At 38.9% G+C, this 23,016-nt stretch overlaps 2 protein-coding genes across 2 annotated transcripts in view; one reads left to right on the top strand and one right to left on the bottom strand.

Annotated features, from left to right (window-relative positions):
• Positions 1-23,016, top strand: part of LOC123512164 — an 89,952-nt gene that overhangs the window by 39,689 nt on the left and 27,247 nt on the right. Inside the window, exons 16-24 of the mRNA XM_045268371.1 lie at positions 9,836-10,031; positions 10,667-10,773; positions 11,203-11,446; positions 13,524-13,663; positions 13,844-13,967; positions 14,447-14,541; positions 15,096-15,306; positions 15,507-15,649; positions 19,791-19,928. Coding sequence (XP_045124306.1) covers positions 9,836-10,031; positions 10,667-10,773; positions 11,203-11,446; positions 13,524-13,663; positions 13,844-13,967; positions 14,447-14,541; positions 15,096-15,306; positions 15,507-15,649; positions 19,791-19,928 — 1,398 coding nt within the window. The remainder of the gene's footprint in view (positions 1-9,835; positions 10,032-10,666; positions 10,774-11,202; positions 11,447-13,523; positions 13,664-13,843; positions 13,968-14,446; positions 14,542-15,095; positions 15,307-15,506; positions 15,650-19,790; positions 19,929-23,016) is intronic.
• Positions 1,334-3,575, bottom strand: LOC123512166 (jerky protein homolog). The gene is made up of 2 exons (XM_045268373.1): positions 3,301-3,575; positions 1,334-2,955 (listed from the first exon to the last, which is right to left on the bottom strand). The coding sequence occupies exons 1-2, from the start codon at positions 3,560-3,562 to the stop codon at positions 2,948-2,950; spliced, it is 270 nt and encodes an 89-aa protein (XP_045124308.1). The 5' UTR covers positions 3,563-3,575; the 3' UTR covers positions 1,334-2,947.

The following is a 23,016-nucleotide window of genomic DNA, read 5'->3' as shown; positions in this document are numbered from 1 at the left end:
GCTAAGTACAGGGGATCCTCATGAATTGACCGTTCGCAGTTTGAGCTCTTTTAGTTAATACCCAGTCTGAGCTCAAAGTCCAACCGACTGACTCGCCAATTTGACATTCATATCTCTCGCGCCACCCACCCAGTCAAATCCGCCGCCACCCGAGATTCGCTGCCAGCCCACCAGGCGGAAGTGTAAAGGGTTTATCACACTGGCCTATGATATGTGGAACGATCGTGGAACACCCGCTCCAGATAGCTGGAACTTTCCCAGGATTAGCGGAGCAAAGTTAGGATGGCTTCGTGTCCACTCCGGTTCTTTGTATGCTATCCCAATGAAAAAATAAACATAAGATATGTAATAAGACCCTATCATTCTAATTAAAAAGAATGTGCCTGAATTTTTCTTATGTTGAATATTAAATATTTCAACTGTCTAGAAAGATTAAATATATGTACAGGCAACCCCCGGTTAACGAAGGGGTTACATTCCTAAAAAAACCTTCGTTAAACGAATTTTCGTTAAGCAAACCAATTATAACAAGTTTAAAGCCTGACTTGAGCTTCCATTGAGAGTAAACAAGCGAGAGTGCATCATAGTACAGTAAAAGGTTTAATGAAAGCAAAAATTATGAAGTTAAACATTTAGCAGTTCAATTTAAGACTAAGTTATCATAATGTACACTAATGTATGTATGTAAATAACTTTATAATGATCTTAAATTTATGAAGGGAGAGAGAGTGGAGCAGGAAATACGCTAGCTGGCAACCTGTGGAATGTAAACAAAGGGCGCATCATTGTATCGCTTTCAAAACTTATGTACTACATTTCCACAAGGCTTTCCATTTTATCCATTGCAGAGTCACAAGTTCAGGTGGTTCTTTTAGCTTGCAAGGAAGATATGATCTCACTAACCTTCTTAATAGAGTCTGCTGACTTGAAAATGGTAGACAGTAGATGGAGTCAAGCGATGGTGGGAAGTAATGCTATTTGTTTTCTCACCTCTCGTGTCTGTGAATAATATCCAGCTTCACTTCGAGAGTAAGAGACTTCCTGGTCTTCTTAGCAACGCTAGGCGACATTGCAGGGCATTTTGGTGTCATGTAGAGTGAGGGAAGACTAGCTGCTGCTGACGCTGTTATTGTTTTGAACTAGAGGGAGTGAGTGGTGCGCGTTTTGTCCACGAGAGGCGCTGGTGTATTCAAAAGCCTTTCGGCTTGCGTGATGCGGCGGGGCTTTCAAACTTGGAAAAAATTACCTGGATAAAATTTTGTTAAAGCGAGTTTGGCATTCGTTAAACGAGCAGATGGTAGTAAAAGGAAACCTTCGTTGTAGCGAAATTTCGTTGTGTGAACCTTCGTTAAATGGAGATTGCCTGTATATTATGTCGATAGTTTGGGTTCATGGCAACTATCCCCTGACTCCAAAAGTTGCCGATGCGCAGCTCTCGGTTCTTCCCTAGTTTCCTTTTTCTTCCTTTTCTGCAATAACTGGAAGTGCAGGTTGAGATATAAGTGGCATGGTTTTGTTCTGGTTTGTTTTCATTAGGCTTGATCTTGGTTGCTGGGCTGTTTGCCTAGCATAGCAAGAATGCGGCCAGCTTGTGTGTGATAATGTTCCTGGTTTCACACCAAGAATTATGGTCTGCGTTCCGTGTATCATAGGCCAGTGTGATACCCTCTTAAACCAACGCTACCCTGTGTGATATAGATTAAGTCTTTCCCCCCAGAAATTTGAAGTTCTATGATGATATGTTGAACGATTTCTGAGGGTGCACAAACCTACGTTCGCAAACCTAAAACACACCATAAATACTCCCCCATTTTTTGTTAACAAAAAAGCGTTCAATGAACATTTCACAAACGTTCATGAAAGCTTGAAACAAATCTGAAACAAACATTACCCCCTAGTAACCCATATATATTAGATTTAATCCCCATACAAGGAGAAATGGATAGGCACACTCATTTTAGACCCTTTATTCACCTTATGTTCAGCTAACAGTACAACAGGATCTGGTATCAGTGAGTCATTACATACATACCACCTTTGCAATACATTGTAAATCTAGCTCATGTTTCATGATAATTATACTTATAACATGCAATTTATTAATCATGATACTTTACATTTCAAGAAACAATTCTTTCAATATATAAGAGAAACTATAAAGAAAAGGACAAAAACAAAAATGTCATATTTTAGTCTTTGTCTGTGTGTAAAGGAGACAGACCAAGGACAAGACACAAGAAAATAATAAAATTCATAGTTTACCATTAAAAACAAATCAAGAAAATAAAAAGAATAATGTTAAAGCAGTATAAGTGTAGGCCTATAAAACATGTAGTGTAGTGTGACTTCATAGTAATATTCTTTAATGTAGGCTATAGTAATATTCTTTAGTGTAGGCTACAACTGTCTCTTGCACATGAAAATGATAAAGGAGATCAGCAGCAGGTTTGCAGCACTCCTCACCCTTTTGTTTACCCCCCTGGGATTGAGTATTAAAGTTGCTACATATCCTTCTAACTCCAGATGCCTCATGCAGTAGCTATCATAATTGTAAGTACATTGTTTTAACTTAATGGCACCCATCTAGCTCAAAACTTTTGTCTGTATTTTTGGCTGAAACTCTGCATGGTACTAGTGTTTTTCAAATACATAGACAGAACAGTTGTTGCTTCCTTTGGATTTACTGATAGTCTTATATGCAGTTAGGAGAATATTATTCATTATATGAGGCATTCTGCAGCTCATGGACATCTTCTTTCCTGATCTACCAATGACAAAAATATATTACCAAAGCCAACTGCCAGCAAGTCTCTATACTGACACTCAAATTATGTCCAACACAGAGACCTTATTGCCATGTTTAGGTACTAATTCCATGAGGATCTTCAACAAAGTGGCATGGTTCTTCTCATCATCTTGGTGTTCCTCTGAGAACTGCTTTTCCCACTCAAGAACCTGTTGATAAAAGCAAATACAGGTTGAACCTCCCAAATCTGGCAACCACTGGACCTTAGACTTGCCGGACCATGGAAAATTCCGAACTATAGGTGGTCCCCAAAACACCCTCTATATACTTACCCTGCATTATACAAGTGTAGCTGTAACATTGTTTTGATATATGATAGTTGTACATGAAAATATACATGCAGAAGTATATAGAAAAATGCGTTGTTGTAAATTAAGTTCAGCATGGAAAATTTTTGCCTATGCCATTATCATCTCGCCGGACACAGGAACGTTACCAGAGCACCGAAGCTTAAACCACTGTATGAGAGCACTGTCTAAATCTCTGCTCCTTACCCTCTTTAAGTGTTCTATGAACTTCCATGTTCTTCTTGCTCTCACACTCACTGTAAAACTTGAGAAGGTGATTCTTCTGCTTTTTTATATCATAGATGGTTGATGAGCCAATGTTGTGCTGTTGGCATAGGGTCCGCACTAAAACACTTTTATCTAGCTTCCTCAATAGGTCCACTTTCTGTTGCACTGATATTGTCATATGTTTGCACTTTTTCTTTGGTTCACATACAACACTATTACTTCCTGGTCGCTTGGAAGCCATGTTTAGGGGCAAATATTACAGAAAAAAATGTTTATGCACCTAGGGGGGGTGGTGCTTGCAATGAGCGGCAGTGTGGCACTCATCCAAATTTGACCCAGAATGCCCGGGCTCCAAAACACAGTACAGCGCCGCTGCGTCCTAGCGGCAGTCCGGCAAATTACTCCGGCCAATTAAAAAATTCCAGCAAACAAAAATCTTGCCAGATTACAGGTGTTGCCGGATGAAAGAATACCGGATTAAGGAGGTTCAACCTGTATTTATGTATTTTCAAATATTATTTTCTGAACTTATAATTCAATTACAAGCAAAGCTGTAGTTAAGCCTCTTGATTATTGAAACATACCAAAAACAAAGTTAGATCAAATACATTAACATAAGTAATGCAAATACAATCAGTACAAGGATGCACATACAGATGAGGGAAATGATCCATGTCCAAACAGCACATACATTAACCTTATTCACCCAACATTCAAACATTAACACCCAAAAGTCATGGATTAAACCCAAAAAGTAGCGGGAAGTACTATTTTACCACTGCTGCCATTACAGAGGACACTTTTCTCAGAAAAGCTAAGTACTAGAAAAAATAGGTAAGGTATTTTTTTTTTGTACTTCCATTAGTACTGTAATAATTGTGTTACATATTGATATGTTAACTATATAGCTTGGGTGATCCTTGTTATTATGATCATATATTTTTCAGTAATGCCTAGTTGTCTGTATACTGTAATATCTCACATATTTTTCAAATTTACAACCAACAGATTAGAATATTCAGCTCACTTACTTCTTCCAGTGCACTGGCTTTAAAGCCAAATGAATGAAGCATTTTAAAGGTGTTGTCTGTAGTGGGTTTTGTACTATCTTGTTCACATCACACTCTGGGTTCAACATGTCCATCCTATTCTTGATAATGTGGAGATCCTCCTTGAGTTCTTGAAGTAACAATATCACCAGCATTGTATCTTCAATATCCTGCAGTAATTATTATTTTTTTTAATAAATTCATCACCACAACTAACATTGTCAAAATATCACACAAGGCATACAAAATAAGAGTAATATTATGTTATACTATATAGAGTAGGTGCCCCTTATGTGAGCAATGGACACAGTGGCAGTAAGGGTAATTATTTATTTTTTTTATCTTTTTTTATTGTAAAGTATAAGGTAAGAATACCCAGGGATTAGTATGACTGGTGAAATCCCATCTGTTTGGTTAGCTTAGCTTAGGTTTGGTTAGGCTAACTTAAGTTTGGTTAGATTAGGTTAGGTTACCTTACTTATGTTTAGTGTAAGGTTGTTAGGTTTGATTGGGTTAAGTTTTGGTTTTGGTCTGGTTAGGTTAGATTTGGTGTGGATAGTTTAGATTAGCTTAGTTAATCTAGGCTTAATTTTTTTTATTACATACCATATAATAATTTGGAAAAAAAAAAAACATTTGGCCCAGAAATAGTCAGTGCCTTGCATTTAGTTGGCTAAGGTTATCTCTATAATTCCAGAAATGGTTAGTAGCACATTAATTCAAAACACACCAAAGTCTACCACACTGAAATGATTTTGTCCACCATGTACAATGAGGCTGATGTACTTATGGATATTTACCAAATTTAAACAACTTGGCAAACTTATCTTAGAGACTGGTGTACTTATGGATATTTACCAAATTTTAACAACTTGGCAAACTTATCCTAATGTCTTGCAATATTTAGTAACATAATTGACACACTTCTAAGAGTTTTCTTCTATGGTATTTCTGTAACAACAGAGCCTATGATTATTGTGGTCAGTACCATGGCTTAACGGTATGCTAGCTGTATGTCTAAGAACAACATCCAAATTACGTACCTTTTATCAGTAAAATGAAATTTTGTGGTCCTTTTGAGCTGTGGAGGGACACTTCTTGTATGTGAGGACTCACAGGCATGTCAGTTTATTGCTGTCTTTTGAGGAAGGCACAGACAATGTGAATAACAGAGAAGGGATGGACTCAAGCAGGATATCCATTCAAATGCTGCACTCACCTAGGCCAGCGGGAACGGCGGATTAATACCAACCCAATATCAATGACCTTATCATGTTGTATTATGACAATGATGTAATGATACAAACATATTTTGTTAGAGGGTGTAGCTGTGCATTCCATTCATTATGTAAATATGTAACCATAAACATTTTTTATATGATGTTAAGGGAGAACTACTTTGCCAGTGTACGGATGTATAAATGCGTACTGCGTTTGCGTTCCCTGGGCACCAAATTCGTTTCAGTTGCCGCGCGCTCAAGTTAATTTATCACAATATGAGGTCATTTTCATTAGTAATTAGGCATAGAATATTAAATAACGTATGTATTGTAATGTTACATATTTACCTTAGTTATTCAGAGGCAAACGTTCAGAGTACGTGAAACAAACTCTTTTCTGCTAGACACACTGCACAAACAATAAACACAACAATCACAAACCCGAAAAAAGCCGCTCATGTGGGGCTTGCAAAAGTTTGCTTCTGGGTGGGTTGATGGTATTGATTTAGTCTTAAGTTAGTTTTTTTTTTAGAGGTTATAGTGATGTTTTGTGGGGGTCTAGGCTAGAGGTTGGTCCCTATCCCCCTAATTCTTAAGTATCTTTTGGGAAAAACTACTTCATGATTCGAATAAACGCAGATTCGACCGATGAAAAACTGCCCTAACCCCCTCGAATTGTGAGGATCCCCTGTATCAGGTACAGACCATTTACCTAGGACAAGTCAAAACTAATGGGGTAAAGAAAAATGAAAATATAAATGACAAAAAGTAACAAAACTTTACTTTTTCTGCTCTATTGGTTGACATTGCCTTTACATTACCAGGTACACTATGAACACCAGTCACCAAGCACTCTTACCACTACCCTAACTAATCTGACACATGGCCTATATGGATTCAACTGGCAGTCTATCTGTGGAGCCTCCTCCTGGCATCTCTCTCGTCACTCTTGTCTCGCTCTCTCTCTCTTTCTGTGTCTCTCCTGGGTGCCTCCAGATGGCTGCACACACACAAAGGGGTCTAGACAGACTCGGGTTAGTCTACCTCCATTAGCAAAGACAAATACAAGTTAGCTACGCGGTCTAGGTGTTCCATGTGTTGTATTCAATCCCACGAGGCGTACCAGTGGGAGATTAACGTACCTCTGTGCGTGTCCAAGTGAGTAAGAGGCCAAGCCTACCTATGAGCCAGTATTTTATTTTTTTTATTTTTTTTTTTTTTTTATACCATGTGGGCTTTTCACGGGAATTTATGGGCTAAAGGGGATACTTATTAAGGGTACCTCCTATTTCAAAGCCCACCCGCTAGGAAACCGTTGCCCCAAGTGAGGAAGCCCAACCTACACTCAGACCGTAGACAGGATTCGAACCCGTGCGCTTGGAGACCCCTCGGATCCCAAAGCATGCACGGATCCACTGTACCACGGCGGATCTGTATGACATCACTAATCTTTATTCATGTACTATTCCCTATTTGTGTCCGTCGTTCCCCATGACTGATATTCCGTACTCTAAAAATAACAATACATTTAATGAACATTCAAAAGTGCAGAGTACATATAAGGGTTTTTATGGTGGCTCCTTAAGAAATTATCGTAACGCTTGACTTTCTCTACCACAACCAGTACAATATCATGTAACCTACTATATCCCAGTTTACAGGTTTAACAAAAGATAATAAACGAAAGGGAATATGTATTTTCTGATAAAACTTTTGTATTGGATAAACATACACCTAACCCTCCGATATTGCGTGAAAACGTGATAACGGAAGTGAAGAATAAATAGGAAATAAATAAATTGGTGCTGCAACCCAAAAATTTTTCTGAAAAATTTTCCTGTTACCCTAAATTTACTACCATTAATACTGAAGTAGCTTATTAGCATTTGACAATCTGAAATTAATGAAAACCAGCTCTGAACAACAGAATACAGGTAACTCTCTATTTACGCGATAGATGCATTCCAAGAGGCATCGCGTATATCAAAATTCGTGTAAAACAAACATGTAATTCCCATAAGAAACAATAGATAATAGGGGGGATGCGGGATGTGGTCCAAAAAAATTTGTACAAAGTACTCTATTTATTCAGTTAAATTAACATGTTTTTATTATTTACCATTCTAAATACTAGAAGTGTATTTAAAGTAGAGGGAAAAGCAAGAAATAATAAGAGAAAGCAAAAAATAATAAGAGAAAATAACAAAATAAAGAAAATGTAAACAAAACACTCACTGCGTCACTGCCTTCACCACTCACACCACAGTCAGTCACCATCTTCCTCTAAGCTTTACCACTGTATCAAAAATCCACTCATCACAAATAATCCCACATGCAGAAAAAGATGAAGGACGTTTTGGGGCCATCTTGGTGAATTATAGGCAGATTGAAGAGATTCCGTCTGTACTCTGCTGGCAGACTGCAAATGAGGCACCAGAAAAGCAGGAACTGGATCCAAGATTCTTTAACAACGTCAGAGCAACCTCCTGCCGTGAAATGGCATCCATGAACGCTTGGAGGAACAGTAACGAGATTGCTATCAGGTTGCTGGAAACACTACCTCTCGAGGTGGTGTTACTGTCTTATATATGCATTTATGTTCACAAAACAACATTTGTATTAGCTTTTTACAAACCTTGCCCCCAAGAAAGGATTGTTTTGTAATGCATAAAGTGAAATCTTACATGGATTACCAAACAATAAAGCAGAGATGAGATTGGCCACAGAAGAGGCGGAGACTTGTGGTGACTCGGCCGCTGCTTCTTCTTCTTGTGACCCTTTTAGGTTGAGTGCTGCTTTCATCACAGTATTTATGTTTCCACTCCTCTATTGCCTGCTATAATGGATATCATATCTTAGTATTCATATACGCTCATGCCATGAGGATCACCTTGACTCCGTGGCAGTGAGTGATAGTGAATTACTAATGAAATACCACAGTATTTCATTAGTAATTCACTATCACTCAGTGCCACTGACTCGAGGTTATCCTCATGGCATGAGCGTATATGAATACTAAGATATGATATCCATTATAGCAGGCAATAGAGGAGTGGAAGCATAAATATTGTGATGAAAGCAGCACTCAAGCTAAAAGGGTCACAAGAAGAAGAAGAAGCGGCCGAGTTGCCGCAAGTCTCCGCCTCGTCTGTGGCCAATCTCATCTCTGCTTTATTTTTTGGTATTCCATGTAAGATTTCACTTTATGCATTACAAAACAATCCTTTCTTGGGGGCAAGGTTTGTAAAAAGCTAACAGAACTGTTGTTTTGTGAATATAGAAACACCACGTCAAAATGTGGTGTTCCCAGCAACCTGAGAGCAACCTGAAAGCAAGCTCGTAACCGTCCCTCCAAGTGTTCATGGATGCTATTTCATGGTAGGAGGTTGCTCTGATGTTGTTAAAGTTTCTTGGATCCAGCTCCTGGCAGCCAATGAGCACTTTTAGGTGGGCTACCAACCTCTACCCACCAACAGCAATGAATCTTTGTGGATGCTATTTTACAAAGGTTGGTATGTGAGCAGGAGGTTGCTATGGAGGTTGTCTGTACCAACATAGACAACAACCTGCTTCTTGGATCTGGCCCCGGAGCTCCCACCTATCGGCCAGCTGCGGAAGTCTCTGGCGCGCAGTTTGAAATTGCGTCTGGCGCTCAGTTTGAAAATGCGGTTGGACCAAATAAGCAAACCGATCGTGCAGATTAAATTAATTATAATATTTTTTCGGTTGCGTTATAACAAAAACGCGTAAATCAAACACGCGTAAATTGAGAGTTACCTGTATCACGTGTGAGACTGAGGGGTGGTGGTGGTGGTGGTAGTGATGGCAGTGGTGGCAGCAGTGGTGGTGGTGATGGTGGTGGTGGTGGTGGTGGTGGTGGAGGTGAGCAGAGTGACTGGAACTAATCAGTTTCCTTATTCAAATCACATGACGTGAATACACAGAGATGATTGGCTGCTGGCTCCTCCTCCTCCTCATGATCATCATCTTTTTCCCCTTCCACCTCTTCCTCTTCCACTTCCCCCTATCTAAACATTCGTCAGTGTGTGGTTGGGATATGGGTACTACTACTACTACTACTACTACTACTACTACTACTATGGGTGCGCGATAATGACTTTTCAGATGCGCTAAAACTAAGTTTTGCAGATTTTCATAAGTGCGCGATAACGGAAGAGGGCGATAACGGAGGGCTAGGTGTATTTCTGTAAGAATACATTCATATTGACTCTTCTCTTCTCTCAGGTTACCTTTGTGTTCAATAATGAGGCAGTTAAGCCGCTGCAAAATGGGTGGAGGTATGCAATATTCCCAGGGGTAGAGGGTGACACGGTGACCACCCACATCCTCACTGTCCCTGCTGCCACGCATCACCACAGTGGTCGCTATGAGTGCTTCACCACACCCTCCTCCTCCAGGGCACTCAACATCAATGTCTGGGGTGTGTATTGACCAGCCTGCTCTTGCCTCTGTGTGCTGCATGAAGCTTATCTGTCTTGTGTGTTCAGTGTAAAACTACTACATTATTGGAGATTAAGAATGGAATGTGTGGATGATGAGAAATTGTGGCAGAAGTTATTTAACTGCATAAAGAGAAGAAAATAAAAGATTACTGATTTTGAAAATACAGAAAAAAAAGGAAAAATTGAAAAAACTGGAAGCTTTTCTGGCATAAGCAGTTTATTCAAAGAAGTTTCTAAGAACAAACATTATAGTTAGGACTTCTAAATGAAAATAAGTTCAGTGTTTTGATAGCTCTTTGCATTTCACTCTATGATTAATTACAGTTGGGTATTAGATAATGAAATCTAGGGCTTACTTCACATGACCCATCTTGTATGTCAGTGAGGAGACAAAGTGTGTCAGCAGTGACATCATTCTGTTGGCATGAAAATTAGAGTTGCCAAGTATCCTTCCTGGAGATGGAATGTCACTGTTGCCATTGGCCCCCTCCCCCCACACACAAGTAACCACACTCTTCTGTGCACAGAATCCAAATTGACACATAAAGCAGGCAGTGTATGTAGAATGCTCCAGGTAAAGTGTAATAATGACAATTTTCTGTCCCAACACCAGACGTTCCCGAGGTGACGCTGGAGCTGCAGAATAAAGAGGAACGTAACTGGCGGGATGCACCGATCCCTATTGCCTGTAAGATCAAGGGGATCAGCCCTGACATGGTGGTGAGGCCTTCAAGTAACATGTGTTGGTAATATGTATGGTTTTGTACACCGGAACAATGATGTGTAGACTTCCTTCATGTTGTCAGGCACATCACAAGGCTCTCTTGAGTGTTATTGCAGCAGTGCTTGTCTAATGGGTGTCTTGTTTTGTGCATCATAAGGGAGCAAGTTTGTGGTTGTTATACCGTATTGTTTTACACATTTGAATGAAGGGAAGGAACCAAAATGCAAATTCAATATGTTTTATTGTCTGGATCAAGAGAAAATAAGCTTATGATCACTACACCATATTGATTTATGCATTCATTAAATGAGAGAAAGGTACCAGAATGCAAATTTGGTATGTAATGTTTAAACTTTTATTTTTAAACTAAAGGTCTGTTAGAAAAATGGAATCCTAATACAACAAAATTCATCTTCACCTCCCAGACGGTACTGTTCTCACATGAAGACACACCTCAAGTGTCCATCGAGAACCGCACCAAGATGTCCACCTCAAGCCAGCTGGTGAATGTTGCTGTGAGTGAGGGAGAGGAAGGAGACGAGCCTCTTACTATCTTCACTCTTGGCTTCTACTCCCTTAGCAAGGACTTTGAGGGACTCTGGTCTTGTGAAGTCTTCCTCCCAAGTGGTGATTACCTCAACAAAGACACCCTTTACATGGAAATCTATGGTATTTACTACTGTGTCTTAATGTCTTAGTGGTGTGTGTAGGTCATTAGCTTTCTGTTTGGAAGTCACTGAGATAAGAAGTCAGGATTGTGTTGTTAGGTTTTAAGCAGTTGTATTCAAGTATGTATTCTGTAGCTTTTTCTATCCCAGAAATCTTAAGAAATATTAATTTGTGCATATCTTTTTTGAGAATATGATGGATGAGTGTCTTTGATGTCTTGACATTTTTCCTCATTTTGTTGTATATCCTCATTTTGCAAAATATTGATATAGTGGTACCTTGAGATACAATCTGCCGGAGATTAGTTTTTTGAGATATGAACTATGATTTGGTCATTTATTTTATTTTGAGATACAAGCAAAATTTTGAGATACGAGTCATGCTTGGGGATGTTGCTGCAGGTCAGCGGCTTGGCACTTCGGTCCAGCCTCAGCTCAGCTAATATGTATGTGTTTCCTGTGGATCTCATACACTGTTATTGTTCTTTCATCATTTTTAAACTATTTACTGACCTTTTTTTTTTGTCTAGAGAAAGTGCAGTTTTAATTTATGTTTCATGTTTATGTGTGAATGATGTCTGCATCCTTTCCTCCCTTCCTCTTCCTCCTCCACTATTTACTACAATTAACCACTAATGTCTATCTCTAAGGTAAGAACACTAAATAAACTTTTGCTGTTATTTTGTATATTTTCATGCATTGATAAAGTATGCAAAGCAAATTTCTCCGATCTCCACCTACCTCCTCCACCGATGCTTATCACAGAGGGGGGGAGAACAATGTAAACAAACCTCTTCAGTGCTTTCTCTCTCTCTCTCTCTCTCTCTCTCTCTCTCTCTCTCTCTCTCTCTCTCTCTCTCTCTCTCTCTCTCTCTCTCTCTCTCTCTCTCTCCTACTTAAAACTTTATTTATTCTATGAATAATGTTTATAGGATTGTCAGTGAGCTCCTCTGTGAATATTAGAGCACCCGGTCTTCTGTGGGTGGCTATATTTATACACTCCAGCTGATTGACAGTCCCAAGTGTTAGGGTAACGTCCCGTGGAATACATCCTCTGAGATAGATATACTCTATAAGAGTAGTTTATTTATTTATATTACCTTTTGTTATATTTTATTATGTTTCTGTGCAATAATTATTATTTATAAATACCTTTTCTTACCTGAAAACACATAAAAAATAGGGGTGCTCTTTTTGGAAAGGCTGGAATGGAATAATGGCATTTCAATGCATTTTAATGGGAAAAATTGTTTTAAGATACAAGCTTTTTGAGATATGAGTTCCGTCACAGAACGAATTAAACTTGTATCTCAAGGTACCACTGTATTTAATCAATAATAAGAAAAAATTATTCATATGCAGGATAAACAAAAGTAATATGAATAAGAGAATAAGGTAGGATTATTTGTGTGTTCAAGTTTGGTTCTCTCCTGCCATATAATTCATTTGTAGGAGGAACAAGAAGGAATATCATTAAGTGAGAAGGTTCGTTTTGTAGAAAAAACAAGACATGTTGATAAGTAGCAAGGTTGCTTTGTCTGTGTGTGCTGTGTAGTTTGTCTCATATCAGACTACACAAACTTGGATACAAAAATTAATGGAGGATTTTTAATGGCCTATAGTGCCTGTAGGCATACTTGAAGAGTATATGTGGGAAGCGCTGTTAAGCTTCTACTCATTAGTGGCACAGGCAATTTTATTTACAGTGGTACGCATATTAGGGCTCATATCACCATCCAAGTGCATCTTTGGTGTAACCACCTAGAGTCTGGGTATCATGGTAACATGTAGGTAACTTTAAACCACTCGACGAAGTGTTTAAGGTTTTACATGGTGGGATTTGAACCTACGCGTGAACGTGTACCTGATCCCATGCTCACCATCTTATCCACTACGCCACCGCCTCCCTTAGGATAGTATATGTTTGTGTTTTGATGCAGCTTCCTCAAGAATATCGGGAAGTTTGGTGGAAGGGATATTTGTGCAGGGGCTGGTGTACATAGTTTTATGAGTATTGCTAAGCAGAAAGGCTACTATGTTTGTGTTCATATTTTGATTCAGTTTCCATGTCATTTCAGAGCCACCTGAGTTTTTGAATCCCCCACCAGAGCAGCTATTTCAGGAAGATGGCACAGACCTTCGCCTCAACTGCTCAGTGTTTGGCCCACCGGAGACCATGGTGGCTTGGTATCGACAAGGAATCCAGGAACCCATAGTGGTGAGTGTTATTTGTCTGTCAGTGACCTCCTCAGTGCTGGCTGATGGTGTGCTGTAGAATTATAATTTTTTTTTATCATTTACCATTTCAGAGATTTATTGTTTCTCTCTCTCTCTCTCTCTCTCTCTCTCTCTCTCTCTCTCTCTCTCTCTCTCTCTCTCTCTCTCTCTCTCTCTCCAGTTTGACCGCATGAGTGCTCAGCTGTTCATCCCACGCTTCACCACCACGGATGAAGGTTACTACGTGTGTCGTGCCTCGTCACATGGCCGGGAGATACAGACCAACACTTACCTTTCACTGGGAAGTAAGTGAAATGTTTTGAAAATGTTAGATGTGGCAAGGATGACAGGAAGGCATAGCAAGTACAGTAATGAAGGGAATATGGGTGTACTTCATGTAGATAGAGAAAAAAATAATGGAAGGCACATTACTTAAGAATTAAAGAACAAGACAAAGGGTTATGGATTATTGAAGGAAGAACATTGCATCTCTGAATTCAGGAATAGATATTAGGTAAATATTTAAGTTTACATGGAGATGAATATTAGTAAGCAACTGTTCTGCTGATCTGAAGTGTTAACAGCCCTCTTATGTTGATTTTTTTTAGACACACCTATGGGTGTCTTTCTATGATGTCATTTGCCTTTATATTTTTACAACATGGTATTTATGGGTAATGTTGATGAGTAACATCAATAAAGTCAACTTTGCATGCATATTTTCTAATGATTTCTCCTTAAAAAAATGTCAATTATCGCACAAGAAATTTTCCTTTTCCTTGAGCCCCTCAGCCTCGTGTGGAGTCAGTTGTGGCATCTCCAGCTGTGGTGGGCCAGGAGTTCTCGGTCACTTGCACCGTCTCCAATTGGGACAGAGAGGTACTTCCTTCCTGTCACACATCCTCTCTCATTTGCTGCTGGTTTGGTTTTCCATCTTCAAAGTAGTGTTGTGTTTTTAGACACTTCCCTTGTTTGTCTTTCATCTACAAGACATTTTCTTTTGGAATGAACAGAATTTCCCATTTTTTAATTGTGTATTTGTTAATTTACTTTTTCTCTTTATATGAAAGATTTATAAAAAAAATATTGGTTAGTTTGTCCCTGGCACATCAAGCATAATTTTATTACACTTCTTTTTTTAAACTTGTTGTGTTTCTAGACACTTCCCTTGTTTGTCTTTCATCTACAAGACATTTTCTTTTGGAATGAACAGAATTTCCCATTTTTTAATTGTGTATTTGTTAATTTACTTTTTCTCTTTATATGAAAGATTTATAAAAAAAATATTGGTTAGTTTGTCCCTGGCACATCAAGCATAATTTTATTACACTTCTTTTTTTAAACTCATGTGGTAAGGCAGGACAACACACCAATCATACAAGTGTATCAAGTTTTTATTTCTTTAAATTTTTGACACCCTATCAATGCTGCAGGTGGTGTTCTTCCACAACAAGGAGTCACTGGATTTCCAACCAGATTCTCGGTACTCCAAGGAGCAGCTGGGCGTGCAGCAAGGTGAGGTGGAGCACCACCACCTGGTGGCACACACACTGAGAGTTGCTGATGCTGTTCTTGCAGACTCAGGTGTGGTGGAGTGTTTCCTCACCACGGAAATCTTTGGTTCAATCAATGTTACAGTGACAGGTGAGTGAGAAGATCCTATTAGTGTGAATATTATGATTGTGTACTTTTGTTATGAGTCATCTTGCATATGATTTGGATTGGGACAAACTAGACTTTAATTCTTTAATGAGCTGAAATTTCAAATGAAATGTCTGACCTGTTTATGCAAATAAACACCCCAAAGAAACTAGAAATGTTGTCTTGATGTTGTGTACTTGTAGATGTGCCAGCAACAGAGGTGACAGAGCATGGGTCACAGCCAGCCCTTCTACCAGGCCAGATTGTCCAGCTTGCCGGGCCACAGAGGGTATCTGCTGGGAGTGAGTTGGTTCTCACCTGTGTCGTCAGTCCTCAGGTGTCCCAGGTGTGTGAGTGATGGGCCATCCAATGAAGATAACAAGGGAAAGGAAATAATCTTTTCAAATTAATGTATTGCATGATTAGCATATGATATTGTCATTTTTCTTCTCATGATTTCTGTTTTTCCAACAAAACCAGGAGTAGGCTTTTTTTTTTTTTTACCATGTGGGCTTTTCACGGGAATTTATGGGCTAAAGGGGATACTGTTTAGGGTACCTCCTATCTCAAAGCCCACCCGCTAGGAAACTGTTGCCCTGAGTGAGGAAGCCCAACCTACCCTCGGACCGTGGACAGGATTCGAACCCGTGCCCTTGGAGACCTCTCGGACCCCAAAGCGCGCATGGTTCCACTGTACCACGGCGGTACAGAGTACCACATAAAAGACACCTATGGAAAATAGAACACATGGGAGGAATAAAGGAAAATATCTTAAATTGAATGACAGACTACTTAACAGATAACGAAATGAGGACAATGATAAGAAACACCCCATCTAGTTGGTGCAGAGTATAGTGCCATACCACAGGGTTCAGTGCTGGCACCAATTATGTTCCAAATATTTTTTAACAATATACAAGAGAGTTTGAGTAGCTACATAAATTTCTTTGCAGATGATGCAAAACTTTTGAGAGTAATAAGGAACATTGGGGACTGTATGGAATTGCAGAAAGATATTGACAAGATAAGGGAATGGAGCCAAAAGTGGAAATTAGAATTTAATACCAGAAAATGTCATGTAATGGAAATGGGTAAAAGAAATAGAAACCTACATGGGAATGTAGAATGAGAGAAGAGATTGTAAGGAAAAGGAGTGAAGAGAAAGATCTAGGAGTGATTATACAAGACACCCTGACTCCAAAAAGATACATAAATGGACTATTTGCTTCAACATACAATACACTAACTAACATCAGGGTGGCATTTAATTACATGGATGAGAGTATGATGAAAAGATCGTAATCACTATGATAAGACCTAGACTAGAATATGCATCAGTGGTGTGGTCACCATACAGATAGAAAGACATCAAGAAACTAGAAAGAATCCAAAGGACTGCTACAAAGATGGTGCCAGAAATAAAGGATCTTCCCTATGAAAAAAGTCTGAAGGAAATGGAACTACCAACTTTGAAGGATAGTCAGGAAAGAGAAGACCTAATAATGATGTATAAAATAGTAATCCATATAGAAAAAGATAGATAGACAAGACCTGGTGTCATTGATGGAGGATGAAGAAAGACAAACAAGAGGGCATTTCAAGATCATAAAAAGTCAGTGTCTGAGGAACATAAAAGTTCAGTTTTCCACATAGGATGGTGGACATCTGGAATGGATTGAGTGAAAAGATTGTAGCAGCAGAAAATGTGCACAAATTTAAGGAAAAGTTGGATAAATGTAGATATGGAGACAGGCCACTATGAGCCCTGCTGGAACCCTGTATTATATAGCTAGGCAACTAGGTAAATACACAAAGAAATTTTACTATAGAGTATTAGACATGAGGTGGAGGAAATGGTATATCCAAGGTGAAGAAATACACTAAGAGTAATGTATACAGACATAAACAAATTAATATCAAGAGTGTTGGAAGTGAGAGATCATATATTTGAATAAAAGACTAGATGTGGTATGTATAACAGAAACTAAGTTAAGTGATGTCGAATTAGATTATTTTAAAGAACAGGGATATAATGTTTGGAAAAGAGTTAGAAGAGGAAAAGCAGGAGGAGGAGTATTAGTAATGGCTTAAGATGATGTATGTATGTGGAAGTACAATGTGGGATGGATTGGCAGAGGTATTAACCCCCTCTCGGCAGAGGATCTATATACATACGTATCGAAATTGGGACTTTTGTCATATTGTTTATATATAGATGTTTGTACTAATTTTATTGCACTAAGTTGTAGCATGCTCTATATATGGACTATTCCTTACAAGTAACAAATTTCATAAGATAAATAATTATTTGGTATCTCAAATATGTATGGCTTCTCAAGGCCGGTCACCGCTTGTGCTTTGTCAGTGGTGGATGTGCTATGCACATTACCTAATAATTTTTGCATATTTTCCTCTTTTATTAGTAGTTTATCATGTCAAAGAGAAAGAACTGTACCATGCGCCAGCAGCATTGCCTGAAAGTGAATAGGTACAAAACAAGTATGTGAAAAATACAAAGAAAACTGGAAGTAAATTATATCCAAGTCACAAGTCCTGGATGTGAGCAAGTCCTAATATTCATATAAATATTTTGACATATATTATCATCAATCAAACACAAATAACACCTATATATAGATTCAATTGTTTGTTCCATTTTGCAGCAAAGTTTATGTCACTTGTTCAGTTTTGTGGCAGAGTCTATATATAGATGTCAATCTGGAATGCCCATTTGCAGGGAAATATATGGATGAAAGTCAGTAGAGCCTATATATAGCTGATTTTTTGTTTGGTATTACATTTGTCTGCCCTGCTGCTGGGAAGGGGTTAAGTACAACAATTAGGACCAGTGGGGGAGAAGGGAGATGAATCCTAGTAGCATGTGTGCTACCGACAACTAGTATGTGGAGGCTGGATAAGGACAAGGAAATGCAATAAGTGCTGAAATCTGTGGACAACTTGTTGAGGAAGGGCAGAAATGGGAGAATTTAACTGCAAAAATGTAAATTAGGAAGAAATGGAAGTAAATGGTTATGTTGGATAATGGAAGGAAGAAGTGCTACATCTAGTAATGGTAAATACAATGGACCAATGGGTGAAGAACTATACAAGGTACAGAGGAGAAGAAGAACCATCCATGCTTGACTTGGTGTTCACAAAAAAGCCAGAGTCTTTTCCAAACATTAGATATCAGCCTGATGGATAAAAGTGATCATGTGGTTTTGGAAGTTGGATTGGAAGATTAGGAAGTATTGAAATGCAAAGAGGGTCACAAACAAGGAAGATTGAATCATGTCAAGACAAATTTTTAAAGCTTAGGTAAATAGTTTGGCAGTATTAACTGGCAGGAAATCATAGAGGGCAGAATAGTGCAGAAGAAGTATGAAATATTTCTAGAAAAGTACAATGACAAATTGAAGAAGTATGTTCCTGTACACAGAGTAAGGGAGAGCAAACACATGTGGTATAATGCTAGATGTGCAAAAGCTAAGGCCACTGTGATAGAGTGTAACATTTGCTTTGGAGTCCAAGGCACCAGTTTGAATCCTGGCCATATAAGAGTGTAGGATAGGCTTCCTTACTTGGGGAGGCAGTGGCGCAGTGGATAAGGTGGTGAGCGTGGGATCGGGCAGACGTCTACGCATAGGTTCGAATCCCGCCAAGTACAGCCTTAAAACACTTTGCTATTCGTCGAGTGGTTTAAAGTTACCTACATATCACCATGATACTCAGGTTTTAGGTGGTTACACCCAAGATGAGCTTGGGTGGTGATATGGGCCCTAATATGGGTACCACTATAAATAAAATTGCCTGCGCCACTAATGGGCGGAAGCTGAACAGCTTTTCCTACACACTCTTCAAGTGAGCCTACAGGTGCTATAGGCCTTAGTGTAAAAAAAAAAAAATAAAAAATAAAAACTTTCTTTAACGGGTGGGCTTTCAGATAGGAGGTATCTAAAAAAGAGGCAAAACAGTGCAGGCCGAGGTCCTAATGAGGTCTCAGTCCTGTCATGATAATCCTTCTCAAGTATTATCACTACTGGGTGATAACATATTGTCATTGAAATTTAAAGCTAATTACCACTATATGCTCTGACTTTATATAAAAAAAAAAACCGAAATCTGCCAACCAGCAACTATTGTTTTCCCTTGCCAAATAGGAAGAAACAGCCTAATTGGGCTGGTTAACTGTGGAACTGTCTGCCTTAAATCTAGCTTTGGCAGTTGAAAAGTGGAAGGTTGTTTTGCATGTATGGGTGTATGTATGTGTAGTATGTATGTATTTTTGCTTACTTAATTGCTTACTTAATCTTTCATGGATCCATCTTGTAGCAACCACAGTCAGCTCCAAAATGTATTGAGTTGAATAAAACTATTTTAGTTAAACTTACTTAGTCATGTTCCTTGTAGGTTTGTCGTGTACATTTTTTGGGAGAGAGCCTTGGTGCTTGTATGTACGTTTGTATGCATGTTCTATGTCTCAACAGGACATCGACATAGTGCTGGCCCACAAGACAATGTACCTCTACATTGGGGGCATTGTGCTGGCTGAGGATCCCCGGGTGGACATTGTAATTGACAACACCTATGATGGCGCAAGGATTCTGTACCTGAAGATTGTTGACGTTAGTAAAATGTTTTGAGTTTTCTTTGAATTCATAAATAGATATGATCATGCCTTGTTAGAAGTGTCCAAGTTATGTAAGCTGTAGTTTCACTGAAATGGAAGAGCTGTTGACCAGAGAAGTGACTAATATAATGCCATGTTTACCTTTCACTTGACTAATAGACTGAGCAACTGAATAATATGAATAGCTGCTTGTGACATGGGGTAAAGCACAAACCACTGTAAATTAGAGTTGGAAATTTATTTTATTATATGATTTTTCCTACATCTTAGAAATAACATTAATGTGATTGTATCTCTATTGTGTGTGCAGCTAACTTTCATTAACTCCTCCCCAGTGGAGAATCTGTATATAGACGTTTCAAAACTGTCGGATCATTGATATATGAACGTTTGTTCTGGTTTTGCCGCACTAAGTTGTAGCATGGTCTATATATATATGTATACAGTGGAGACTCAATACTTGAACTTAATTTGTTCCAAATGGCCATTTGAGTATTAAAAAGTTCAACTATTGATACCTATAAATCAGGTCATTTGTTCCAGCCATTGCTAAACCCAAGTTTAGAAAAGAAGCAGTGGTTTAATTTTGCAGTCGCCGCTAACACTGGCGCACAGAAGTAGGGTTAGCCTGTCTTTCATGGGCTTGTGTCCTGGCAAACATTTCTCTTCCTTTGTTATATAGATCATGTTTGATATTTTATATATTTTTTTTTTTTCAAAACAAGCGAGTTTCATCACAATTAACCCCAAATTAGCTTGCGCTAACTTGGGAAGTTTGGCGAGAAACACACAAAATAGCCTGTATTCACATGCTGATTACACTTGGAAATTCAATAAACAAGTGAGAACAAATGGTGTTCTGCCTACAAGCAACTTTTCCTCTTTGCAATGCAAAAAACCATAAATCTCTAGATGCTATGGTTGCCAAAATATCACAGGTTGAATGAGGTGGTATCATTGGTGAACGTGGCCTTGTGTCCGATCGGGTCCAGCTGCCTTGGCTAGAGCGAAAGAAAACCGGCCCCTTGTCTCTCTCTCTCTCTCTCTCTCTCTCTCTCTCTCTCTCTCTCTCTCTCTCTCAATCAATCAATCAATCAATCAAAATATTCACAAAGTGATCTAATTTGTATGTTTTTTGCAAAAAAACATAAAATACATACAATAGGAGTTGCTGGTGGTGGTGGTGGTGGAATGCCCTCCCCATCGGTGGTTGAACCTCCTATATCCGTATCAGAGCCTAGAACATCACTATCTTTGCTCTCTATTATTGAAGAAACTGTTAATTCCAAAGCCCTTCTGATAACACTCATTCAAAAGTTGTCTCCCCGCAATGTGGCGAGAGACCTGAGGTGCAGAAGTAAGGCATCAGATACTGTGAAATCACTGTCGTTCCCACCATCCATCGTGGGAGTTGGTGACACAGTGACATATACTACGACGACGTATAGCATATATTTACTCCTGACTTAGGGGTTCACCATGCCTCACAACAGAATGAATTCCAGTTCTTTTCTTGAAATTCACAAACCACCCTTTACTTGTTTTAAAATCTTCATTGGAATCAGATGTAGTATCAGAAATAAGATCACGATCGAACAGCCTAGCCTTCTCACAAATTATACCCTCTGACAAAGAATCACCAGCCATCTGCCTATGGTTTATCCAATCAACAATTTTTCCATTTCTTCCACTGCCGCAGGTCGCTTAAATTGCCTTTTCACACCAATCGCCACATCAGATCTTTTTCTTCAGTATTGTGGCTACTGTAGATTTAGCCATACAGTATTCAGCTGCAAGATCGGTTATTCTTCCTCCTTTTCTTGTATTTATCAATAATCTCCTTATTCATTTTGATGGTTGTCACTACATTCTTTCTTGTAAGCTTATTCTCACAATTAACAAACCTCTTCAGTGCCGTTGTAAGTTTCTAAATGAAAAAAAAAAATAAATGCTGAGAGAAAGCGCAGGGCAATGTTATTTGTATGACAGCGAAGGATCAACTGGCTGCGGTGGGCCGGTGGGGCACATGGGGCGGTGGGAAGGGAGAGATCCTTTGTTTACAGCCACGTGAATGGACGTTCGACTAATAGGTATTTTTCGAGTATTAAGCCGAACTTTTGCGTTTGACTATTGAAAAGTTTGACTATTTAGACGTTCGAGTATTGAGTCTCCTCTGTATATATATATATATATATATATATATATATATATATATATATATATATATATATATATATATATATATATATACAGTAAGTCCTCGTTATACGGTACATATGCGTTCCTGGAAACCTTACCATAAATCGAAGTTACCGTATACCGAACCCATTATAACATGTAATAATATGGAATGCATTCCAGCACGTCAAACGTCACCCTACAAAAATTAAAGTACATGAAAATAGTCATTAAAAAAAAAAAAAAAAAAATATTGCAAAAAAAAAAAAAAAAAATTTTATTTACCTTTTACTTGCTATTTATTCTATCAGATGATATCCCTCCTGAGGCTAAGGGACAATAGGGATTTCAGCCCTTACTCATCTTCCACTGAGTGTGCAGATGTCGTCGTCTGCACTGTTGGAAGCAGATGTGGAAGGGTCAGCTGTAGCAGGGTCGGCATGTTTCACTGGTTTGAAGAAAGAGAATATAGAGGAAGGACCAGCTGTAGAACTGTTGGCAGCAGATGAGGAAAGGCCAGCTGTAGCAGGGTTGGCAGGTGTGACAGGGACGGCTTGTCTGACTGGCTTGAAGAATGAGTAGATGGAGGATTTTGGTTTTTCTTGTTTTTTCGTCATAGATTTCTTGATAAATCTTGACACTTCTATATGTCATGAGCCACTTTGCTACTCCTGGCAGGATTTGGGTCACATTCCTTCAGGGTTTCCAGAGCTTTTTTGATACCACCGAGACAATCTCTAAGAGTTTTGATGTCCAGGCCACGCACAGGTTCTTCTTCCTCGTCTCCCTCTTTTTCTGTCTCCTGTGATGCCTTGTCTTGCTCTATAAGTTCATCATTTGAGAGAGGTTCAGCATGGCTTTCATCATCATGAACTTCATTGAAGCCAGGCCTATGGCACAGATTT

The sequence above is a fragment of the Portunus trituberculatus genome, chromosome 33 (assembly GCF_017591435.1).
Source record: "Portunus trituberculatus isolate SZX2019 chromosome 33, ASM1759143v1, whole genome shotgun sequence".
NCBI lineage: Eukaryota > Metazoa > Arthropoda > Malacostraca > Decapoda > Portunidae > Portunus > Portunus trituberculatus.
Note: the sequence above shows the minus strand (reverse complement) of the source record. Positions and strands in the feature narration are given on the sequence as shown.